The 26,478-nt window shown below is 49.0% G+C and overlaps 1 protein-coding gene across 2 annotated transcripts in view; it reads left to right on the plus strand.

The window, feature by feature from the left end:
* PRMT3 (protein arginine methyltransferase 3) overlaps window positions 1-26,478 on the plus strand; it is a 2,239,468-nt gene that overhangs the window by 509,249 nt on the left and 1,703,741 nt on the right. For both annotated transcript variants that reach the window (XM_069623482.1, XM_069623481.1), the window contains exon 6: window positions 4,026-4,179. In XM_069623482.1, coding sequence (XP_069479583.1) covers window positions 4,026-4,179 — 154 coding nt within the window. The remainder of the gene's footprint in view (window positions 1-4,025; window positions 4,180-26,478) is intronic.

Below are 26,478 nucleotides of genomic sequence, written 5' to 3' on the forward strand. Positions count from 1 at the left end.
ATAGAGCGGACAGGAAGGGGTATGCAGTTCCAATGGAAAGGAGCGAGAAGTTTGAAATAGCGGAGGCGCGAAGGGGCACAGGGTGGAGGAGGAGGAGGAGGAGGAGGAGGAGAGAGAAGAAAGAGATCCGCAGAACAGAGTGAACAAGAAGGAGTATACACAGTGAGAAGGGAGGATAGGTAGGGAGGGGCAAGGCCATAGAGGGATTTGAGGACTAGACAGATGAAATTAAATTTAAGCTGTGAATGAAATGAGAGCCAACCTAGTGAGTTGAGAGAAGAGGAGATGGAGTCGTGAGGCGACAGAAGGCAGAGGGAGCAGGTGGCAGAGTGGTAGATGGATTTGAGGGGGGAGAGGTGACAGTAGGGGAGTCGAAAGAAAAGAGTGGAGCAGTAGAAGAGTCTGGAAAAGATAAGGGAGGTAACTAAGAGTTTAGTAGTGTGAAAGGTTAGGAAGGGGCACATTTTACGGATTTTATGGAGGTGGAAGCGGCAAGATCTGGCAGAGAGAGAAATGTGGTGAGAGAGGGAGAGGTGGGGGTCAATGTGGAGACCTAGGTTGTGGGCGTGGGGAGAGAAGGGGAGTGGGTAGGGGGGGAAGAAAATAAAAGGGGAGGGGAGGGAAAAGGGAGGAAGAGTTTTGGCAGGTAAGAACAGGATTTCGGTTTTGTCAGCATTAAGAGTAAGAAAGTGAGAGGACATCCAAGATTTAATAGCAGAGAGGCAAGAGGAAAGCTTATGGTGGATGTCAGGAGCGAAGGAGGAGAAAGAGAGGAAGAGCTGGGTATCGTCAGCATAGAAATGGTGTGAGACACCAAAGGAGGAGATAATGGGAGCTAAGAAGGAAGTGTAGAGAGAGAAGAGAAAGGGGCCAAGGACAAAACCTTGGGGAACACCATGGTTGAGAGGAAAGTTAGGGGAGGTGCGGCCACCCCAGGAGACTGAAAAGGAGCGGTTAGAAAGATAGGAGGAGAACCAATTAAGTACAGAGTATTTAAGGCCAAAAGAAGAGAGAGAGCTAAGGAGTAGAGGGTGGTCGACAGTACAAAGGCAGCAGAGAGGTCAAGGAGGATAAGGATAGAGGAATGCTTGGAGTAGCGGACAGAAAGGAGAGAGTTGAGGACATAGATGAGAGCGGTTTCCGTGGAGTGCTGAGGGCGGAAGCTGGATTGGGTGGAGGGGAGGAGAGAATGGTTGGAGACGAAGGTAGAGAGTTGATAATAGACAATGCGCTCAAGAAGTTTAGAAAGGAAGGGTAGAAGAGAGATGGGGCGATAGTTGGATGCAAGATGGGGATTAGCTGAAGGTTTTTTGAGAATGGGTATGATTGTAGCATGCTTGAAAGGATTGGGGAAGGAGGATGTAGCAAACAGGTGTTGAAAAAGGAGGTGAGATAAGGTATGAGGAGGGGGTACATTTTAGGAATGAGGGAGGTAGGAATGTGGTCAGAGGGAGAAGCAGTGAGATGAGTTTTAGAAAGGAGGAGGGCAACTTCAGATTGAGAGATGGGGTGAATGAGGACATGGAAATGGGAGGGGGGAGATAGAGGAGGAGAATAAGAAGGGGAAGAGAGGATAGTTTGGTGGAGATTAAGGACTTTGTTGGAGAAGAAGGTGGCAAGATCAGAGAGAGGAGAGGCGATGGAGTGGTCTTTTTATATGAAGCTGCCTGGTAATAGCCCTTAGTTAAGCTGGCAGCCCATCCAGACACAAGGAGCCCATGTATCAAACATCGTACCACTGTACTTCTGACGATTGATGCATGGTTGAGAGTTTGTTATCTCCATTACAACAGAGTACTCTTCTGCTGGCGGGTAGCCTTCAGTCGAGCACAAAGATTCTGAGGTGCATTTCCTAACCTACATTTGTGGCTCAGGGTAAGAATCATATGAACAATTTGCTGTTTAACTGGTATCAGTGAAGTGCCATTCTAGCAGAAGTGGCGTGATCTCTCCTACAAATATCCCGAATGGCCCTTACTGCCCAGTTCTGTATGGTCTGTAGCTTTTGCAAGTTTGCAGCAGAAGTGCCTGCTAGCAAACTATTGCAATAATCCTATTTGGAATTTACTAAGGCCACAGGTAAGTAAAGATCTATTTTTGTCAGACAAATATGGTCCGATTTGTCACAGTAATGTAAGTACATACGCACAAGTGGACCTCAGGTGGAGGACGTTCTTCTGCATGGCTAGATGTGAGTTCAAATTCACACCTTGCGTCTTAACATAGGGGGCCACTAGAATGACATTCGGCAACTACAAACTGTATCAATGCTGGAGTTTTTTCATTCGGGGACCTGACCCCAAAATTAAGGACTCTGTCTTATCAGTAAGGGCAAGCAAATTAGCAGCTACCCAGGGCTGTAGATCTGATTGATAGCCCCAGAATCCCTAACATAGTCACCCATGAGTTTGAGGGCGGCCTGGGTATCGTCAGCTTAGTTGGTATAACCGACTCTCGGCTCACCCCAGAGATCAAACAGGGGACGAGTGTAGATATATAATGTCGGAAAGAGGCACGAGCCCTGTGGCACGCTATAGGACAGCGGGACTGCAGTGGCCTTAGTCATCCACAAAGACCCTGGCAATGGGATTACTGAGGAAAGACCCAATCCACGCCAATGCATTGCTAGACAGATTAGCCACCTTGGCAAGCCTACTGACCATAATGACATGATCCACCAAGTCAAAGTCCGACAAGAGGTCCAATAACATAAGAAGAGCAGTATGTCCATGCTCAATTTCAGAAATATTATCTTTGAGGTCTAAAAGTGCCATCTCTTTGCCATGCTTGGCATGAAAGCCATATTCACACCAACCAAGTACGTTGTTAGCTTTGAGAAATTCCTGAAGTTGAATATAGGCTATTCGATCCAACGTTTTTAACAGAAATTGAACATTCGTAGTTGGCCGATAATTACTTGCAACAGCAGGATCCAAGGAATCTTTTTTTAACAGTGGTGTAATCCAAGCCTCTTTCAAAACTGTAGGTACACAAGAGGCTGTAAAGAGGAGTTAATTTTTGTTATTAGCAGAATTAGAGTGTCTAAGGATTTCTTGATGATATTTCCGGGGCAAACATCGCCCTTACACGAATTTAGCTTCATGTGTTTGACAATATCAAAGACCTCTGCTTCAGAAACCTGCCTGAAGGAGAAACTAGGTGAGTCATTACTAGAAAAGGTTGAACCAGATTTAACAGAAGCGGTTGTGGAAGCAAGTTGTCTCTTTTTAATGGACTGTTGATGGCTTACAGTTTTACCTATCAGCGCATTTAGTATGGTTTGACACCAAGAATCACTTTTGTCTATCTTTGACTTGGGCAACCTTTTTACCTCTAATTCTTTGAAGATAAATTGCCTCGAGCTAGATGTAGCATTTTCAATCCTGGAATTATAGTCTGACTATTTTGCTACAAGATGGCTTGTTTATATCGGACGACTGCAGCTTTAGAGCTGGATTTGATTAAATAAGAGGAATCGGATAGTCCTTTTGACATGGTCAATTCTAGCATCTGCTCATTTCATATAATGTGAAGATTGATGGTGCAGAATTATCTAGGTTTCTAAGTAATTGAATGATACATTAATTGCTTTATTCATTGCTTGTGCTTCATATGCTGTTCATATTAGGGGCAATGCAGATTGATTCTGTGACACTGAATGAAAGTTGTATACTTTGTTTAATTACATTTAACAAAATGCATCTGGTTATTTTTTCATGCAAGTGTATGGTATATTTTAAGGAATTATACAGACTGACCTAAAAGAAATTACAAAAATAAAACTTTGTGGTATCCGTGGTCTGCCTTCATCAGGCGAATAGGTTTATAATTACAGGTACTACCAATGTTTGCATATGCTTTATTTTTGAACGACACAGAAGCCTGATTCTAATGACAAATGTTTTTTTTTTTTTTTACACAATTGTATGGATCCAAATATTGACAACAAGTTGTCACAGCTTACTAATGTCAAGACAGTCATTTTAGATCTGCCACTTACTTTTACCTTCTCTTTCTCGCATCAGATTTAGACTGTCTTGATGAGGATACTGATGTCTTACAGTCCAGTGAATCAGGCGCAGACAAAACTCTTCTTGGGCAGTTAAAGCTTGCAAAAGACAGAGCGCAGGCAGCAGAGACAAACTTAGCCCTGGCGATGGAGGATCTTCAAAAGATGAGGTAATTTAACAATGTTTTACAGAAATGCAAATTTTTGCATACTTTAGCTGAGAAGAATAGCAAGCAACATGCATAATATAAACTGACTGGTTCACCAAACTGCAGTTAATTTTTTCAAGTAAACCTTTCCTTGTTTTAAATGCTCAGATTCAGTGACGGCTCCTATGTCTGGGTTGAGGGGCACCGGACCTATTATTTTTGTGCTAGGTAAAAGATGTATATTAAAATTACATTTTACCCAACACAAAAATGCTGCAGCATTTACAGTGTTATGTCATATAATCAGTTTTACGTGGATGCTTGTGTTGTTGTGTAACATGCAATGATAGGACCTCACAGGGCGCGTAACGTGCTAGGAAGACTTTATTTATTTTAATTACGAAATCCCTTATACTGGACATAAATAGCATAAAGCCTTTTATTTAAACACCTATGGGTGACAGATATCCTGACCGCTGACTCAGTTGAAAAGAAGCACAACCAGCGCAACATTTTGTCCTCTCTGTGAATGACAGCTGGCCAAGGCCAGTAAGGAGCCAATGTATGCTGTGACTCATGCACACATTCAATGACCATTGACTGTTTTTTCAGCCAATAGAAATTGAATGTGTGCTGCGCGGGGCTGTTACTGCAGTGCCATGCCTTAACTCTTGCTTTTCTGGTGCCTGGGCGGAATTCTGCCAGACTGTGACGAGGAAGATTGAGGGCAGGAGCCACTGCATGGCAGTCAGGAAGCGAGGGCAGGTCATTGACTCATCTTGACACTGCTGCGCAGTGTGCAGCCTGGGCCACTTGGAGACGGAAAGAGCCTGGCAGGCTGATATCCCAGGGTGTTGAGTCAGGATTGGTCAATGGTCGAAGTGGGTGGCAGCGGTTGAGAGCGGTGGTACTCTACGTTTTAAAATTAAGTTTGACTGTTCCTATACTTTTATTTTAAAAAGAAACCGTTCCAGAATTGTTTCGTTTTCAAATAAAAGTATAGGAAGAAGTTGAGACTTGCTATTTCAGTGCACTGCACTTAATGTTCCATTAAACAGCAGGTGCATGCGTTTGGGGGTTTGTATTGTGTGTGGGAGGGGGCATGGCGATGTAGTCTGTGGAGAGCGGGGTCAGACCAGTAGGGAACATAGTATAGTTCCACTACTTCTTTTCGTACACCTCGACCACTGGGCTTGGTTTATTTTTTCTTTGTAAAAGTTTTACCAACAACACCACTGTGGCCTGCTGCATTTTCAGCTATATATAGTGAAACTAGAAAATTCCACACGCATCCATTACTGCGCCACAAGAAATATTGTTCGAGACCAGTTTAGTTTGATTTTTTTATATAAAGCATTGTTTCGTATGCTTTTTTATTTTTGGTTGTAGCCCATGTTGATGACACGTGTTTTTCGGCACTCATTTGCCTTTCTCAAATCTGGGCAATAACTTTCAATCTTTGGTGTTCATGATCTCACTAATAACGTGTGTAGAGCATAAGGAGTCCCGTCAGACTCATGGACGATGTACGTCCTGCAAAGTCAAAGTACCGGCATCTCTAGTAGGACACGACGCTTGATGCCGGTACTTTGACTTTGCAGGATGTACATCATAGGCAAATGAGTGCCTAAACACGTGTCATCAACATGGGCTACAACCAAAAATAAAAAAGCATACGAAACAATGCTTTATATAAAAAAAATCAAACTAAACTGGTCTCAAACAATATTTCTTGTGGCGCAGTAATGGATGCGTGTGGAATTTGACGCCAACATCTGAATCATCTGCGCTGAGCAATAAGGGCAGGCGAGACAGATTAAGACTAGTAAAGAGTCAGTGCGGATATTAATTATAGTATGAAATAATGAGAGGGGTGATACAAAACTGAGATACTTTTTTTTTAAATTGTTTTTATAGAGACCTGGGCTTACCCTACCAGAACAGACAGCATACAGAACTCGTGCTGTCCATTTGTCCTGAAGAAGGTTGCTACACTGAGAAGACCCTATGAGTGGTTTTTAGAACAACCGAAACACGTGTAGACACTTGGAATCTGTGAGAGTTATCCCTACACAGATGGGTTTACTGAGCAAGAGATCTGAACCCAGTAGAACTATAACAACGTAGTGGTCATATCTAACCACAAAGGGTTAGACTGAGAAGAGAGAGTACGAATGGAATGCAGAATGAGAGAGAATGAATGGTAGTGCATTGTGATAAGTGAGCCTGGTCTTTGAAATTGTGTATTCGGAATATATTGATTTTCCTTTTTGAACACACAATATGGATATTTAAAACTACAAAAATCAAAAAGTTTCTTTGTATAATGTATACTGTTTTTTATATGCTTTTTATGTGTGTATAAAATGTGTATGACACAATAAATCTGATTTTTATTTGGTTCAATTAATTGGATTATTGGTCAATATTTGTTATAGAGACCATATATTCATTAAAGAGGACACCCCTCTCCCCGATTGGCCCATTTATATTGTTTCACAGTTTACTGCCCGTAGGACCAATCGTGATATTGGGCATCCCCATTCATTTTGTTTGTGATAATCGAGAGGGGTCTGCACCCGGAAGAGCGGGGTGCAGGTGTGAAGAATCCTCACCTCAAGTGTAGTCTGAAAGGAACTTTATAATATTTGAATCTATCAGGCCCTTGGAAGTAAGAAAGTCAACCACCGAAGCTCATGATATTGAAAGGAATTGTTTGTGGATCTAAACCCAGAAGAGGGGGATCCAAGGGTGAAAAGCCATCAACCAACGTACCTTTGAAAGGAACTTTTGTTTGTTATTCTTGGAGCACATCAGGTCCTCGGAGGCAAGAGACTTTTGTAGACGAGACACTTAACCACCAAAGGTCCTGATAACTGAAGCTGGCACTGTTATCTCGTGCTTGGAAAGCTTGGGCTTGTGCTGTGCTCAGGAGTCCCGCCTTGTCCCGTGCTCAAAACGTGGGGAAGGGAGACCCCTCTGCTACCACATCCTGACTTATCATTTGTGAACACTTCTTTCTTTCTTGTAAATATTATCCCACACCCTTTTGTAATAGTACGAAGCATTGGCAAAAGGTTTTTCTTAGTATAGATGCTTTTTATTTGACAAGATGCCACTAGGACTGCTTTATTTTTCATTTGATGGTTGTAGCTTGCTCCCATATTCGATTTAGGTTTAGATTAGGCGTTTTTCTACCCTACTTAGACAGTTTAATAAACACCCTTGATCTGTTATCACTTGTGTCCGTCTATTCTTGATACTATGGCATTCTTAAAGGACACAGACAGCCATTTAAGTTGAACCATCTTACTCAGACTTTCCTTTGTTTCTTTAGGAAGGGAAATCCCACCTTAGTATAGGGCAGGTTAGGCCTTCAACCATTCTGACATTTGAGTTAATAAATCATTTCTGTTTGAACTTTGAATCTGTTGTCTGTGGCTTGCTTCATGATGCCTTCACAATAATCAATTGTAAAATAAATCACAGATATAGCATTCAATGAAGAAATAAAATAATTATTAATCTTGATCTCAGACCAAAACTTACAGTAAGCATTCCGTGGTTAATAACATATGTGCCTCAGCCAAACTCAAATCAAACCTTTACAATACACCTAAAATGGTTCATGGCAAATGTGCCCCAGCCGACACATGTTTCAACCCATCAGGTCTTTATCAAGGCTTGAAAATGGGCTTAGAACATATTAGCAATACTCAATAATTTCCTCAATAGATTCATAACCATAAGAAACCTATTCAAAATCACATATGCACATAAACAAAATTAACAAATAATCGAAAGATAAATAAAAGGGAGAGAGAGAGAGTTTGGGAAGGTTTAGACAGACTTCAAGTGAAATACAAGAGTTGGAGAGATATATACAAATACATGATTAGTCAAGAGAAAAATATTATCATGATATAATCCAATAGTATTGAGTGACATCACGACATCAGTGTCACATTACAGTTCCATCATTGTATTTATTGACCATAGTGACATGTATTGCTGAGAATGGCTATGGAAGCAAACTCCCAAGTGAGTCATGCAAGTGGTGTGTCAATGAAGTGCTGTTGCGTGCTCAATAATGATCAATACATTGGTTCGCTTACACTTTGTGCACTCTCCTAGTACTATCGCTACTAATTATAGCCTTCAGTATGATGTTATAGTCAGTATAATTGAAACTCGCCATAAAATGTCATAGATCTCTTGATTGGAGCTGTTTGTACCAACACAACTACTGACTCCACAATCTAGGTGTAGTAGGGTATATAAATAAATACCCTTAATTGAAGAAATTAATAAATACTGGGAGGAGGCATCTTTGGCCAATTATATATATATATATATATATATAATGAGAAGATACCAAGAGTCTTATTGATCTTTCCAGATTTCAATACTAGTGAGGACCAAGACCTAGCCCAGAAATTGGAAGACAATCTAATGCATAGTTCAAAAGTCATGATGGGATTATTAGTAGTGAATGCAGAGAGGGAACATGTTCGGACTCAAACCCAAATTGAGAAGCTTAAGCAAGAAATTGCTGACATGGATAGCCTTGAGAGTACCAAACGGAAAAACTATACTATACTTAAGGATTATCAAGCTGAAATAAAATTAAGGAAATCCTGCTAGTACTTCAGGGATGATCATGATTACAAAGAAGATAGTTTACACATTTCAAGCTACATATGATGAGAATCGGAAAGCACTATAAAGGGATACTACACCAACTTCCTCTCGGGGAAACCATTGGCAAGAGATGCACCAATTGGTGGTAATATGGCCATAGGGTTCTGTCGGCTGCCATTGAAAGAGAAGATGGGCTTTGTACAGATCCCTGTTTTCCCTTTCCATGGTGGCCATCCTGGAAAAGGATTTTCCTTCCTACAGCGGGACGTCGCAGGCATCTCACCGGAGGAAAATAAATCCATTGTTTAGCGCCCCTGGTTCCCGCTTTGGGAACCAGGTATACTAATGGCCTTTATCCCCCATCGCAGGGCCTTGAATGGAGGATAATGATCCGGAGCCCTCGTTATTTAATTATAAGGCGCCAAAGCGCACAGGCATCAGGGCACGCACAGACTCGCACGCTTCGCTTGGGCAGATAACTTGGGCTGCCGGGCCGTTACTCACCTGTTCCAGTGCCTGGAACGGGGGATGAGCGCTACATTATTCCCATTAGCATAACACAAAATGCTAATGAAAATGTTAGAAAAACACATTGAGTCTATGTAGTTTACTGAGGAATGTAAAGAACATGGAGACTATAAGATTTTATTTTTGTTCTGTTTAACTGTGAAATGTGGTTTCTAAATGAACCTTCCTTTTGTTGTTTGCAGGAGAGATTAGAACGTAAGGTGGGGAGGGAAATGAGTGAAGAGGAACCAAGCACTAATATGGAGGGGCAGGTGGACGGGGGGGAAGATGTTGCGCGTGTGTTACTTCTAAGGTAGTGGGCAGTATTTCTCATGCTCCTTGATTACAGCTTCAAAAGAACTTCGAAATTGTTTCCCCCTGCAGAGTGGTGCATTGCAGGATATACAGAGGACTGTTGTCTTCGAAAGATATTGATCAACAGCCTCTTTTATTTTTATTAATTATTTTTATTTGTATATAGTAATTAAACTTTTAAAAACAATCATTTATCAAATATAAGTACATTTAAATAGATAAAACACAATGCATTATACTGCATATAAAGCTCATATACCTGTATCATTATAACCATAATATCATCAGCAAGTGATTCATCTGCTTCAGTATTATCTCTAAAATAACACAGTAACACAATTCACATCATTCTTAAGATCATAAATAAGATTGTAAGAACCAGCTTACCTATTAAAAACTCCCATATTCACTCCATATGCCCAGCTCAGTTGACCACCCAACCTAACAAACAACAACTATTAAGTACAATACGGCATTAGGGTTGTATACTTGGCAACATTTTCCAAATCATTTTCCACAGTCTGAACAACGCAAGATGCACCTTTCCATTCATAGTGTTCAGACAATATTTCCAAAATGAGTCTGACTTTATGACCTCAATATCATGTACAAAGCACCCAAGGATTGCCATAATAGCCGAAGCAAGTCCGGCATATTCTGTAAGCAAGTGTCTAGTAGTTTCCAACATACTATTGCATTTGCATATCTAACATGTTCGCTCCTCACGGGCAATATTGTAGATAGGCCCAAGATGCATCAGTGTAGGCAGCTGGTTTGTCCTGAGTGTCAACAGAAACATTCTCAAAGCAGGGCTAGGACAACATATAATGTATCTTTGAGCCTTAAGATATGTATGTGCAACATTCGACACTCCAGCATGGGACCGCAGCCTATGCAAATGGGCAAAAGTCTCTGTCCAATCCCATCTACATAGCTTCTTTTAAAATATATGCTTTAGTGTTTCAAAACTGGTACCACTTCTAAAGTCTGGCTTCCAAACTATTTTCCCCAGGTAATGTACAACCCATGTGTCGAAATCCCAGCTTACATTTTTTTGCTTATTATCTGTCCCAAATACCATTGTACTAAGTAATTCACATTGCGGCAGGGTATTCTTTTTCTTTTTTTATTTTTTTAATATCACATTTTATTGGTTTTATAACATACAACCACTGGTCCTGTGTGGGCCAGATCGTAATAACAACAACAATAACGTTAGATGGAATACGCACTCAAATAGGTCACATACAATATATATCTTGTAGCAGATTCTCAACTGCAATGTCCACATCCTACATCCAATGGTGTTATGGTATCAGAAGTTCAAAGGTTCACACTGTCTTCCCAACGTTGCCAAATCTTGTCCGCTTTTTCGGGGCATCCTCTGGCTCTATATACTCTCCTTTCTATGGCGATGCAAATTTGTACATCTGTAATCCACTGGCTTACTTGCGGCGACTCCGCTGCTTCCCACAGCCGCACTATGTTTCTTTTAATTACCGTTGTTGCAGTCCTGAAGCAGAGCTTTTCATATCTTGACAAGTCTGTCTCGCTGTCTACTCCCAGTAACAGTAGTTTGGGGATTGTCTGGTTCAGGACCCTTGTCAAGATATCGCAGCATTGCTGCCAATAATGGCTAATATCTGGGCACTGGTACAAGAACAGGGGGTAGGGTGGGCACCGCTTATCTTTGACAGGTTCACCGTTTCAGTTCTTTTTTCACAGTCGTTTATGGGAGATCACCCTTTAGCCTAGGCACAAGGTTATAGCAATATCCAAAAAGTAGGAGCGGATCACTTCTGTTCCTGAATGAGCTCACTCAAAATGCCCGTTCCAGGGTTTCAACCAATGCTTAAATCAATTAACTCGCTTTTTTCAGTATTTATGATTCGAGGGGATTGGGTCCTCCGACGTATTCCATATCTATGACATGTAATCACCACAGCTGTGCTGCTTCGGAAACTTTTTCCTGCGTCGATGACGTCGATGCGCCGTCGTCGAGGACCTCGTCCGACGTCATCCGATGTGATAAGTAGGACGCACGACGCCCGTAGCCTCAGTTCCGTTTTTTCCGCGAACGTGTTGCTTCGTGAATCTCGGTTAACGCCTCGACTCTTTGGAGTTCTGTTCTTCTCGGTTCTTCGAACCTGTTCGTTTTGTGAAAATCCTTCATGTGAAGATGTCTTCTACTTCGTCTTCGACCCCGCGTCCGGGTTTCAAGAAGTGCGGGGAGTGTGGGTCCAAGATGTCGGTGACGGACTCGCACGACGCCTGCCTCTGGTGCCTCGGGGAGGCCCACGACACGGATGACTGTATCGACTGCCAGTCACTCACGTCCAAAGCCTTACGCGAACGTAAGAAGAAGTTGTCGGTAGGTCGGGTGTCCAAGCCCCGGAAGTCGAAGTGTGCGGGGCTTTCGACGGATGATTCGAGGGGTGACTCTCCGCGTCATCGTCGGAAGTCTAGTGGGTCTCCTTCTAGGAGTCGGTCTCGCCACTCCTCAGCCTCTTCGAGGCATTCTCGGAAGCGCCGACACCGGTCGTCTTCCAGGTCCTCTTCAGAGGACTCTGCCCGGCACGTCGCTTACCCCATCAGCCGTGCGACGCCGGAGGAGTGGGCTTCCTTTGGGAAGAAAATGCTGGCGATTCTTGAGTCGCAGGGTACTAAGCCGTCCGCGCCCCCGAGTGGGGTCGGTCGTGAGAGGTCGAGAGACACCGCTCGCAAGAGTGGTCGGCACGAGTCACGGGAGAGGTCCCGTTCGGACAAGGAGACTCGTTCTCGACGTACCCGTTCCAGGTCCCGGTCCTCGACGCGTTCGAGACCTTGTGCACCTGTGAGGTCTTCGAGGAAGACATCGACGTCTGAGGCGTCGACAGGCTTTCTCGAGGCTCCGGCTCCGAGGAAGTCGTCGAAGCCGTCGACGCTCAGGTCGTCGAGGGACACGCTCGGGGCTCCGGCTTCGAGGGCTGCATCTGACGTCGACGGCGATTTCCTCGACGCCGATGCCTGTTCTCTCGACGTCGGCGCCGTTTCGCTCGACGCCATCGACGCCTTTCGTGTCGGAGGTACCCCGTGGCACGGGGGAACCCCCTAGGAAGGCTCTGGTTAAGAGCAAGCACTCTCGGGTGCCTTCTTTTCGCCACCTGGAATATATTTCAGAGGCGGATGAGGATTCTGATGGCCTGGTTCCTAGTCCGGTTCCAGATGAAATTGTCTCGGGCCATAGTCAGTTTGACGATTTGAGGCAGTCACTGCATGATGCCAGTGGACTGGACACCTCTCCGGAGGTGGAGTTTTGTAGGCCTGAGCCTGGCTCTCATGCCGATTCCTCGTACCGGCGCCTTATGGCTAGGGTTTCTGAGTACTTGGGATGGTCTGCTCCCCCAGGGGAGTTTGTGCAGGATGATCTGACGGACATCCTTGATGTTGTTCCCCCAACTGACCTGGTACTGCCGTTCCATATGGCTTTACAGAGAAGGGTGGCGGCGGCTTGGACTGCTCATGGGAGTCTCCCGGCGGTGGGCAGATCCTTGTCGCGAAAATACCGTCCAGCCAGTAGCGACCCCTGCTACTTGACCAGGCACCCCACTCCGGAGAGTTTGGTGGTGCAGGCTGCCACGGCCCCGGCAAAGCAGGCGTCGTACCCTACCATCCCTCCTGATAGGGACGACAAACGTTTTGATGGCTGGGCGAAGAAAGTGTTTTCTTCTGGTGGTATGGCGCTTCAGGCGGCCAACTCCATTTGTGCCTTGTCTCGTTTCTCACACACTCTGTGGAACTGTGTTGCGTTAGCGGCTGAACATATTCCCGAAGGGGACGAACGGGATGGTTTCCTTGCTATGGTCCAGGATGGTAAGGATGCCATGTGTGAGTCCGTTCAGTCGGGCTTGGACTTAGCTGAATGCGTCAGTAGGTCCATGGCGGCGAGCACCGTGATACGCAGGTTTGCGTGGTTGCGGAAGTCAGGGTTTGCTCCTGATGTGCAGTCCCGGCTCCTCAACATGCCCTTTGACGGTGAACACCTTTTTGGCAGCAAGGCTGACGAGAGCCTTGAGAGGTTGCAGACCTCAAAAGCTGCAGCGAAGTCGTTGGGCGCTGCAGTTCGCCAACCTCCGCCTTTTCGTCCTAGGGGACAGCAGTGGAGGGGTGGTTCCTTTCGCTATTACTCGTCCTTCAGTAAAGCGAGAGGAGATGGCAGTCAAAGAGGCCAACGCAGGGGTACCAGAGGTGGACGACAGGGTACCCGTGGTGCCAAGGCGGCTCGGGCAGTTGCCTCTTTGCCCTCTGGTAACGCCGCAGCCGCTCCCACTCAGTCATGAGGCCATGTCCCATGGTTCGCCGGTTGGGGGAAGGCTGGCGCAGCATCTTGTAGAGTGGCAAGCCATTACTTAAGATGTGTGGGTTCTGGAGATCATAACCCACGGCTACTGTCTTCCCTTTCGGCACAGGCCTCGCGACAATCCACCGGGGAACCTCTCTTTGCCGAGTCCGGATCCGCTCCTTGCGCAGGAAATTCAAGCCCTGCTGGAGAAAGGCTCCATAGAACTGGTGTCTGTAGCAGAGAGGAACAAGGGATGGTATTCCCCTTATTTTTTTATTTCGAAGAAAGACGGGGGATTGAGACCCATCATGGACTTGTGCGGTTTGAACAAACTCCTCAGGAAGGACAAGTTCAAGATGGTTACTCTCTCTCAAGTCCTCCAGGCCCTTCAGCTTCAGGACTGGTTGGTGTCACTCGACCTCAAGGATGCTTACTTCCATGTGCCGATCCATCACAAGAACAAGAAGTACCTGAGGTTCGCGGTTGGCGACTCGCACTTTGTTTCGGGTCCTGCCGTTCGGCTTGACCTCCGCCCCGAGGGTTTTCACCAAGCTCATGGTGGTGTTGGCAGCGCATCTCAGGCAAGGGGGGATTCACGTCTACCCCTACCTGGACGATTGGTTGATCAGGGGGAGCTCTCCCGAGCAAGTCCTGGATCATCTGTCCGTCACCTCCCACTCCCTTGACAGGCTGGGCTTCTCCCTCAATTTAAAGAAGTCCCATTTGACGCCAACACAGCGGCTCCAGTACATCGGAGCAGTGCTCGACACTTCCCTGGGGCAGTGTTTTCCTCCCCAGGTGAGGGCTCTTCACATTCAGCAGATGGTGCACAAGTTTCAGCATGCCCAGACGCTCCCGGCTTTCGAGTTCTTGAGGTTGCTCGGCCTCATGGCATCCTGCATTGTTCTGGTGCCAGAGGCTCGCCTGCGGATGAGATCTTTGCAGTGGGCACTCAAGACGCAATGGTCGCAGTCCTCCGGCAGGATGTCGGACCCGGTTCAGGTGCCGCCCTCGGTCGCCCGGGACCTTCTGTGGTCTGCCGTCGAAGGCAACTTGATGAAGGGGGCTCCATTTTGGCTTCCCTGGCCGGAGGTGATGATTGTGACGGATGCATCCCTCACGGGATGGGGAGCTCATGCCAACGGGCTGACAGCCAGCGGTCGTTGGTCTCCGTCGGAGTCCAGACTCCATATCAATCTGTTGGAGCTGAGGGCCGTCAGGCTAGCCCTGAAGGCTTTTCTGCCGACTGTGCGAGGAAAGAGTGTCCTGATCCTGACGGACAACACAGTGGCCATGCACTACCTCAACAAAAAGGGGGGGGCAGGGTCACTTCCTCTGTGCAGGGAGGCGATACAGCTCGAGTTCTGGGCCATCCAGCAGGAAGTTTCGATCTCGGCAGTTCATCTGGCCGGAGACGAAAACGTGACGGCGGACGCTCTGAGCAGGCAGAGCGCGATCTCTCACGAGTGGGAGTTGGCTCAGGAGATTCTCCTGGAGATCTTCGCCCTTTGGGGGACCCCTCAAGTGGATCTCTTCGCCTCCAGTGTCAACCGGAAGTGCGAAAGGTTTTGCTCGCGGGAATTTCCTCCAAAAGGAGCCTTAGGAGACGCGTTTGTGGTGGAGTGGTCATTCCCGCTGCTGTACGCGTTTCCTCCAGTCCCTGTCATCCCGCAAGTGCTGCGGAGGTTACGGAAGTTCGGTTCCCGGATGATCCTCATTGCTCCGGCGTGGGCTCGGAGGACGTGGTACCCGGACCTTCTCGACTTGTCCATCTGCCCTCCACGTCGTCTTCCCTACCAAGACGATCTGCTCTCACGGGAGGGGGGTCAGGTTCTCCATCCAGAGGTCAGATCCCTCAACCTTCACGCTTGGCTTCTGAAAGGTTGAGGTATAAGGATTGGGACCTCCCTGAAGACGTGATGGAGGTGTTGCTTTCGGCCCGAAGGCCAGCAACAAAGTCTCTGTACCGTTGCCGTTGGCGTAAGTTCTGCGACTGGTGCAGAGTTCAGAATGTAGATCCTTTTGCATGTGACATCCCCATGGTTCTGTCCTTTTTACTTTCTTTGGCCCACAGGTGCTTGCAAGTGGGTACCATTAAAGGTTACCTGGTGGCGCTGTCCATCTTTAAGCGCTCGTCTGAAGAGTGTTCTTACTTTAAAATCCCTTTAATTTCACAGTTTCTGAAAGGGCTCACTAATGTGTTCCCTCCGTCATCTTTCCTGGTGCCCGGTTGGGATTTAAACCTTGTTCTTAAGTTTCTTATGGGTGCTCCGTTTGAGCCTTTACATTCTTGCCCTTTGAGGCTGTTAACTCTGAAAACTGTGTTTTTAGTTGCGGTTACTTCCGCTCGCAGAGTGAGTGAGTTACAGGCACTTTCAGTTAAGCCACCCTTCACTGTATTTCACAAGGACAGGGTTGTCCTTAGAGTTCGTCCTTCTTTTCTTCCGAAGGTAGTGACGGAATTTCATTTGGCCCAGAAGGTTGTTCTTCCGGCATTCTATCCTCCTCCGCATCCTGGTAAGGAAGAGGAGAGGCTCCATAGGCTTGATCCTAGGAGAGCTTTAAGCTTTTATGTTTCACGCATGTCCCGGGTCAGAGTGGACGATCAACTCTTTATTGGTTACGCTGGAAAGCGTTTGGGGCAAGCTGTGACGAAACAGACTTTGTCTCGCTGGATTATTTTAGCCATCTCGGAGTGTTACCGCTTGGCGGGTAAGGACCCACCGGCTGGCTTGCGGGCCCATTCTACCAGGGGTGTGGCTGCATCTACTGCCCTGCAGAGGGGTGTTCCTATTCGCAACATCTGTGATGCAGCCACCTGGGCTTCAGTACATACATTTGTACGTCACTATTCCCTCGATTCCATCCGAGGACAGGATCTGGCCTTTGGCAAGGCAGTCCTTTGCTCTGCTATTTGATTGGCTATTCTAAATTTTGATTCTAAATTCTTTCCCTCCTCCTTGCTCTGGTACTGCTTTGGGAGTCTGTCATAGATATGGAATACGTCGGAGGACCCAATCTCCTCGAAGAACAAGTTACTTTCTTACCTGGTAACGTTCTTTCGATGGGATGGTCCAATGACGTATTCCATATCGCTCCCGCCCTGCCTTCCCCGCTGCAGAATTTCTTTTGCGATTGCAGCTTACGTTCCGCAAGGCTTTGTGTCTGACTGGCAGTTGACTAATGTCACACGTTCTGGGGGAAAAAACTACAACTGAGGCTATGGGCGTCGTGCGTCCTACTTATCACATCTGATGACGTCGGACGTTGGAGGAGGTCCTCGACGACGGCGCATCGACGTCATCGACGCAGGACGCAGACGCCGAAAAAAGTTTCCGAAGCAGCACAGCTGTGGTGATTACATGTCATAGATATGGAATACGTCGTCGGACCATCCCATCGAAAGAACGTTACCAGGTAAGAAAGTAACTTGTTCTTTGTAATCATGAGTTCACAGTTCTATGTGTAATCCTTTAAATATCATTTAATCCTGACTTCAAGGGGATTGGGTCCGCTGTATTCCATATCTTTGACAGTAATCACCACAGCTGTGCTGCTTCTGAAAATTTCCTGCGTCGATGCGCCGTCCCCGAAGACGACCTCCGACGTCACCCGATGTGATAAGTAGGACGCACGACGCACGTAGCCTCAATTCCGTTTTTTCCTCGAACGTGTTCGCTTTGTGAATCTCGGTACGCCTTGACTCTTTGGAGTTTGTTGTATTCTTCTCGGTTCTTTGAACCAGTTCGGTTTTTGTGAAAAAGCCTGTTCGTGACGATGTCTACCTCGTCTTCAACCCCGCGTCCGGGCTTCAAGAAATGCGGGGACTGTGGGTCCAAGATGTCGGTAACGGACTCGCACAACGCCTGCCTCTGGTGCCTCGGGGAGGCCCACGACACGGACGACTGTGTCGACTGCTAGTCGCTCACGGCCAAGGACTTGCGGGAGCGCAAGAAGAAGTTGTCGGTAGGTAGAGTGTCTAAGCCCCAGAAGTGGAGGTCTGCGGGGCTTTCGACGGTTGATTCGAGAGGCAACTCTGTGTCATCGTCGGAGGTCCAGTGGGTCTCCTTCCAGGAGTCGGTCTTGCCACTCCTCTGCCTCTTCGAGGCATTCCCGGAAGTGCCGGCATCGGTCGCCTTCCCCGTCCTCTTCCGAGGATTCCGCCTGTCGGCGGGACGCTTATCCCACCATGCAAGCGACACCGGAGGAATGGGCTTCCTTCGAGAAGAAGATGTTAGCGATTCTCGAATCGCAGGGCACCGGTCCGTCCGTGCCTCCGAGTGGGGTTGGTCATGATCGGTCGAGGGACACCGCTCGCACGCCTTCGGGCTCGGGTGGTCGGCACGGTTCGCGGGAGAGGTCCCGCTCAGACAAGGGGTAACCGTTCTCACCAGGCCCGTTCCAGGTCCAGGTCCCGGTCCTCGACGCGCTCAAGACCGCGTGGTCCTGTGCAGTCTTCAAGGAAGACGTCGACGCCTGTGGCGCCGAGGTCATCGACCTCTCTCGAGGCTTCGCCTCCGAGGGGATCGTCGACGCTGTCGGTGCCTAGGTCATCGAAGGACACGCTCGGAACTCTGGCTTCGAGGCTTGTGTCAACGCCGCTGCAGCTGACGTCGACGCTGATTCTCTCAACGCCGGTGCCGACTCGTTCACCGCCCTCGACACCTTTCGAGGCGGTGGTGTCGGAGGGGCCCCGTGGCACGGGGGTATCCCTTAGAAAGGCTCTGGCTAAGGTCATGCATAGCTTTGGTCCCCAGGTGTCTTCCTCTCACCGCCTGGAGTACATTTCAGAGGGTGATGAGGGCTCTGATGAGGGCTTGGTTCCGGTTACGGTGCCAGATGAGCTTCTCTCGGGCCATAGCCAATTTGATGACCTGAGGCAGTCACTGCATGATGCCAGTGGACTGGACACCTCTCCGGAGGTGGAGTTTTGTAGGCCTGAGCCTGGCACTCATGTCGATTCTTCGTACCGGCGCCTTATGTCTCGTGTCACTGAGTACTTGGGATGGTCGGCTCCCCCAAGGGAGTTTGTTCAGGATGATCTCACGGACATCCTCGATCTTGGTCCCCCCACTGACCCGGTACTGCCGTTTCATATGGCTCTGCAGAGAAGGGTGGCGGCGGCTTGGACTGCTCAGGAGAGTCTACCGGCAGTGGGCAAGTCTTAGTCGCGAAAATACCGTCCAGCCAGTAGCGACCTCTGCTACTTGTCCAGGCACCCCACTCCGGAGAGTTTGGTGGTGCAGGCGGCTACGGCCCCGGCAAAGCAGGCGTTCTATCCTACCATCCCTCCGGATAGGGACGACAAACGTTTTGATGGCTGGGCCAAGAAAGTGTATTCTTCAGGGGGTATGGCGCTTCAGGCGGCCAACTCCGTATGTGCCTTGTCTCATTTCAGACACACTCTGTGGAACTGTGTTGCATTAGCGGCTGAACATATTCCCGAAGGGGACGAACGGGATGGTTTCCTTGCTATGGTTCAGGATGGCAAGGATGCCATGTGTGAGGGCGTTCAGTCGGGTTTGGACATGGCAGATTGTGTCAGCCGGTCCATGGCGGCGAGCACCGTGATACGCAGGTTTGCGTGGTTGCGGAAGTCGGGGTTCGCTCCTGATGTGCAGTCCCGGCTCCTCAACATGACCTTTGACGGTAAACATCTTTTTGGCAGCAAGGCTGACTAGAGCCTTGAGAGGTTGCAGACCTCCAAAGCTGCAGCGAAGTCGTTGGGCGCTGCAGTTCGACAACCTCCGCCTTTTCGTCCTAGGGGACAACAATGGAGGGGAGGTTCCTTTCGCTATTACTCGTCCTTCAGTAAAGCAAGAGGAGCTGTCAGTCAAAGAGGCCACCGTAAGAGTGCCAGAGGTGGAAAACAGGGTACTCGAGGTGCCAAGGCCGCTCAGGCAGTTGCCTCTTTGCCCAAAGGCAACGCCGCAGCCGCTACCACTCAGTCATGAGGCCATGTCCCATGGTTCGCCGGTTGGGGGAAGGCTGGCGCAGCATCTTGTAGAGTGGCAAGCCATTACTTCAGATGTGTGGGTTCTGGAGATCATAACCCACGGCTACTGTCTTCCCTTTCGGCACAGGCCTCGCGACAATCCACCGGGGAACCCCTCTTTGCCCAGTCCGGATCCGCTCCTTGCGCAGGAAATTCAAGCCCTGCTGGAGAAAGGCTCCATAGAACTGGTGCCTGTAGCGGAGAGGAACAAGGGATGGTATTCCCCTTATTTTTTTATTTCGAAGAAAGACGGGGGATTGAGACCCATCATGGACTTGCGCGGTTTGAACAAACCCCTCAGGAAGGACAAGTTCAAGATGGTTACTCTCTCTCAAGTCCTCCAGGCCCTTCAGCTTCAGGACTGGTTGGTGTCACTCGACCTCAAGGATGCTTACTTCCATGTGCCGATCCATCCCAAGAACAAGAAGTACCTGAGGTTCGCGGTTGGCGACTCGCACTTTGTTTCGGGTCCTGCCGTTCGGATTGACCTCCGCCCGAGGGTTTTCACTAAGCTCATGGTGGTGGTGGCAGCGCATCTCAGGCAAGGGGGGATTCACGTCTACCCCTACCTGGACGATTGGTTGATCAGGGGGAGCTCTCCCGAGCAAGTCCTGGATCATCTGTCCGTCACCTCCCACTCCCTTCACAGGCTGGGCTTCTCCCTCAATTTAAAGAAGTCCCATTTGACGCCAACACAGCGGCTCCAGTACATCGGAGCAGTGCTCGACACTTCCCTGGGGCAGTGTTTTCCTCCCCAGGTGAGGGCTCTTCACATTCAGCAGATGGTGCACAAGTTTCAGCATGCCCAGACGCTCCCGGCGTTCGAGTTCTTGAGGTTGCTCGGCCTCATGGCATCCTGCATTCTTCTGGTGCCAGAGGCTCGCCTGCGGATGAGATCTTCGCAGTGGGCACTCAAGACGCAATGGTCGCAGTCCTCCGGCAGGATGTCGGACCCGGTTCAGGTGCCGCCCTTGGTCGCCCGGGACCTTCTGTGGTGGGCCGTCGAAGGCAACTTGATGAAGGGGGCTCCATTTTGGCTTCCCTGGCCGGAGGTGACGATTGTGACGGATGCATCCCTCACGGGATGGGGAGCTCATGCCAACGGGCTGACAGCCAGCGGTCGTTGGTCTCCGTCGGAGTCCAGACTCCATATCAATCTGTTGGAGCTGAGGGCCGTCAGGCTAGCCCTGAAGGCTTTTCTGCCGACTGTGCGAGGAAAGAGTGTCCTGATCCTGACGGACAACACAGTGGCCATGCACTACCTCAACAAAAAGGGGGGGGCAGGGTCACTTCCTCTGTGCAGGGAGGCGATGCAGCTCGAGTTCTGGGCCATCCAGCAGGAAGTTTCGATCTCGGCAGTTCATCTGGCCGGAGACGAAAACGTGATGGCGGACGCTCTGAGCAGGCAGAGCGCGATCTCTCATGAGTGGGAGTTGGCTCAGGAGATTCTCCTGGAGATCTTCGCCCTTTGGGGGACCCCTCAAGTGGATCTCTTCGCCTCCAGTGTCAACCGGAAGTGCGAAAGGTTTTGCTCGCGGGAATTTCCTCCAAAAGGAGCCTTAGGAGACGCGTTTGTGGTGCAGTGGTCATTCCCGCTGCTGTACGCGTTTCCTCCAGTCCCCGTCATCCCGCAAGTGCTGCGGAGGTTACGGAAGTTCGGTTCCCGGATGATCCTCATTGCTCCGGCGTGGGCTCGGAGGACGTGGTACCCGGACCTTCTCGACTTGTCCATCTGCCCTCCACGTCGTCTTCCCTACCGAGACAATCTGCTCTCACGGGAGGGGGTTCAGGTTCTCCATCCAGAGGTCAGATCCCTCAACCTTCATGCTTGACTTCTGAAAGGTTGAGGTATAAGGATTGGGACCTCCCTGAAGACGTGTTGGAGGTGTTGCTCTTGGTTAGACAGCCGGCAACAAAGTCTCTGTACCGTTGCCGTAAATTTTTCTACTGGTGCAGAGTTAAGCATGTGGATCCTTTTGAGTGTGACATTCCTATGGTTCTGTCTTTTTTGCTTTCCTTGACCCACATGGGCTTGCAAGTGGGTACCATTAAAGGTTACCTGGCGGCGCTGTCCATATTTAAGCGCTCGTCTGAAGAATGTTACTATTTTAAGATTCCTTTAATTTCTCAGTTTTTGAAAGGGCTCACTAATGTGTTCCCTCCGTCACCTTTTCTGGTGCCCGGTTGAGATTTGAACCTTGTTCTTAAGTTTCTTATGGGTGCTCCGTTTTAGCCTTTGCATTCTTGCCCTTTGAGACTGTTAACTCTTAAAACTGTGTTTTTGGTTGCGGTTACTTCCGCTCGCAGAGCGAGTGAGTTACAGGCACTTTCAGTTAAGCCACCCTTTACTGTGTTTCATAAGGGCAGGGTTGTCCTTCGAGTTCGTCCTTCCTTTCTTCCGAAGGTGGTTTCGGAATTTCATTTGGGCCAGAAGGTTGTTCTTCCAGCATTCTAATCCTCCTCCGCATCCTGGTAAGGCAGAGGAGAGGCTCCATAGGCTTGATCCTAGGAGAGCGTTGAGCTTTTATATTTCACGCATGTCCCGGGTCAGAGTGGACGATCAACTCTTCATTGGTTACGCTGGAAAGCGTTTGGGACAAGCTGTGACGAAACAGACTTTGTCTCGTTGGATTATTTTGGGTATCTCCGAGTGTTACCGCTTGGCGGGTAAGGACCCACCGGCTGGCTTGCGGGCCCATTCTACCATGGGTATGGCTGCATCTACTGCCCTACAGAGGGGTGTTCCTATTCGTAACATCTGTGATGCAGCCACCTGGGCTTCAGTACATACTTTTGTACGTCACTACTCCCTCGATTCCATCCGAGGACAGGATCTGGCCTTTGGCAAGGCAGTCCTTTATTCCGCAATTTGATTGGCCATGCTAAATTTGTGTTCTAAATTCTTTTCCCACCTCCTTGCTTTGGTACTGCTTTGGGAGTCTGTCAAAGATATGGAATATTTCGGAGGACCCAATCCCCTCGAAGCACAAGTTACGCTCTTACCTGGTAACGTTCTTTCGATGGGATGGTCCGACAACGTATTCCATATCGCTCCCTCCCTACCTTCCCCGCTGCAGAATTTCTTATGCGATTGCAGCTTACGTTTCCGCAAGGCCTTGTGTGTCTGACTGGCAGAAGACTGGTGTGTCACGTTCTGGGGAAAAAAAACTACAACTGAGGCTACGGGCGTCGTGCGTCCTACTTATCACATCGGGTGATGTCGGCCGTCGGAGGAGGTCCTCGGGGACGGTGCATCGACGTCATCGACGCAGGACGCAGACGCCGAAAATTTTCCAAAGCAGCACAGCTGTGGTGATTACTGTCAAAGATATGGAATACGTCGTCTGATCCTCCCATCGAAAGAACGTTACCAGGTAAGAGAGTAACTTTTTCTTCTCAGTGTTGCATCATTTTTAGCCAATGCATTTCGGACTTCCGTCCATCGTTGGGGCTATTAACACTGCTGCTTATTTATCAGTAAAGATCCCATAGTTACACAACATTATTCAATTGTACAATTCATTCCCCGTTTAACCATCATATTGTAAAAGGTGGGCGCTGTTGCGCGCAACTAAGATGGCCGCCTGATCGGAGCGTCTGATCCCACGAACATCCTATATATAAATAAATCATTTTTGGAGCCGCCGAGAGAAGAAACTACTACACTATCTGTTTCCTGTACTCCTGCTGCACATTGTGTGCAAATCCTGCTCAAAATCGCGGAGGCGCGGGGGAGTTCGCAGCTCCCTTCGGACTAACAGCTTCTCCAATGGACCGCGGGTCGCCCCGCGGCTCCAGGAGAATCCCACGCCAGACCGAGGCGCCGTCATCAGCACACAGGCGCGTGGGGAAGGAGCGCCGATCACCGCGGTGCAGCCCCACAGCACGGGCCTGGGGGCAGACCGAGTGGGCAGACATCAGGACCGAGGGTGGATGCGAGATGGTCTGTGGCTCCGGCCCACCTCCCGGATAACGACTGGGTCGGCACACCATCTTTCACGCAGGGCCCCAGCCGACTCGGGCCTCGGGCCTGCCGCCGAGCGAGCCCTCGTCCGACGTTGCGAGAGCAGGTGAGAGATGTGAAAGCGTGCGGACCCAGAGACAGTGGCTGTGTCACGAAGTAAAGTTTTATAAAATCCTTTCTATACTGGTTGCCACCCAGAGACAGTGCTAACGTGGGAGGTCACAATACATCAGTGAAGTGTGCTGGGCATTGTACTATACCTGCAAGTTTCGGCGTGGGTTCTCCAGGGGGCACCGCCCCGCCGCTGGTCACCACTGAAGGGGCCTAAACAAGACTCCATTGACCCCTCAACACAGCCCACGCTGCCGGAGGACGTTTGAGATCCGTAACAGGGGGGGCCCCCCTATGCAACTGGGCCGATTGCGCCGAGTTCTGGTCGTGCCAGGGAGCTGGGCGTCCAGCGCCACGAAGACCGGGGCGCGGTGCACGGGCGCAGGAGGTGGCGTGACATACTGTCAGCGGACCACTGTGTGCCTGTGTGGGGACGGGCTGATGGTGACGGCGGTGAAGCTCTAATACGAAGACTGGTGACATCAAAAAGACAGGAACGCCATCACCCCTTGCAGCTAAGGACCTGAACCAGTATGTGCTTCGTCCCGAGCTCAGCCTCAATTCAGTTAAATGCTCAAGCTACCCGCTCCTAGCCTGTAGCCATCACCTATAGGAATCCGAAACACACTGCCAAGCGTGACCAGTACGAGACCGCTGCCACCACTAGCTTCACAATACCCGAACCAGCATATGCAGCGGCCTGAGCTCGGCCTCAATCCAGTTTAATACTCTGGCTAACTGCTCTTACAACGTACGCGGCCCTCGCCTGCAGCTACCACTGATAAGAATCCGATATACACTGCGGGGCAGCTCCGTAGGGAGCATTTCCTCCTCGCAGAACAACCGAGGACCCGTGTGGCAACATCATATACGTGACATAAGATTCGGTACACTGGTACCCAACAGGTCGCACAATATAGGTATTGACGTTGTTCTGTACAGACTATACTAATCCTGTGTGGACGACTGGCCTGACCCGCGTCATGGACCCTTGCTCTGCACATGTCTCTCATGGGCCGCAACGAGAAAAAAAGCATGGCCGTGAAAAAAACTGCCCCAGTGGACTCCTATGCCAGCTCCCAACCTCAGGGGACGCCGGCCGCCATAAACATGGGGGATGACAATCCTGCTGTGATTGAACATGACGACAGAGAAGACCGCCTAATGACCATGGTACAGAATGGCTTCCTGGCAGTGAACGTCAAGCTGGACGATATTGTTTCAACTATCAGCTCCCTTAAGGCTAAAGTGGACAAGGAGAGCACTCGCGTTACAGAAGCTGAGTACAGACTCAGCACAAATGAAGATATGCTAACGCAACATGGTCGAGACATAGCACAGCTGAAAGTGGAACTGCGTAAGACTCGAGCAAAATGCGATGACCTGGAATCTCGATCTAGAAGAAACAATATCCGTATTGTCAGCATTCCAGAATCCTTCTGTATGGGTCCGATGGAGCGACAAGTTGAGGTCCTTTTGAAAACTCTTCTGGGCACAGAATCCTTTTCTAACCACTTTCTTGTTGAGAGGGCTCATCGCACCCTAGCGCTGACACCCAAGCCCGGGGCGCCACCGCGCACGATTATTGTGCGCCTCCTGAACTACAGGGACAGGGACGCGATCCTAAAATTTTCAAGGGAAAAAGGCTCCCTGCAATATGAAGGAAACAGAGTCCACATTTATCCGGATTTTTCGACCAGCGTCCAAATGCAACGCAGATCCTATGAACAAGCCAAAAAGCTTCTGAGATTGCGTCATGTCCCATACGCCCTCATCTTCCCGGCGAAACTACGGATTCAACATGGAGGCAGGTCGCATTTCTTTGAGACCCCTGCGGAAGCCATAGCGTACATTGAGGCGTCCATCCCCATAACTCCCAAAGAACATCCACGTGATCGGAACAGGCCACCATGACCGGGAGACGAAGTCCCGGACTCAGCCGACTGAAATGGAGTTACGGAAACATACTTACTTAAGCTGTGAAGACGTCTCTCCCGAGAGCAACGGCTCCAATTGATATTGTTTGAAAAGGGTGGGATCGTGAGCCTCTACTGGTGGAGGCCCTGCGACTGCAACTAGCGACCCTCAGAAAAGTTCCACAGGTTATGGGGAAAGGGTTACATCATCGGGTTGAGTTTGATGGTGCGGGCGGGGGTGGGGCTAGGGTACAAAGTTTTGCCACGGTTGGCAAGAGTTCTAAAATGCAGAGACGGGTTACAACGGGTTCAACTGTTAAGGTTGGTGGCGTAAGCAAATCACTTCACACATTGATAGTAATAGAATACCATGGTACTGGGTGACAGGGGGGTAACTGTTAAACTCCTTTCATGGAATATCCAGGGCCTAAAAAACCCGATTAAGGCCAGGAAAATCGCAGCATACATAACCAGACATAACCCCCAGATCGTGTTACTGCAAGAAACCCACGCACTGGGGCAGGTCTGTTCCAATTTTCTCCCTAGATGG

Source organism: Ambystoma mexicanum, chromosome 11, assembly GCF_040938575.1.
Source record: "Ambystoma mexicanum isolate Mex_15411 chromosome 11, UKY_AmexF1_1, whole genome shotgun sequence".
Taxonomy (NCBI): domain Eukaryota; kingdom Metazoa; phylum Chordata; class Amphibia; order Caudata; family Ambystomatidae; genus Ambystoma; species Ambystoma mexicanum.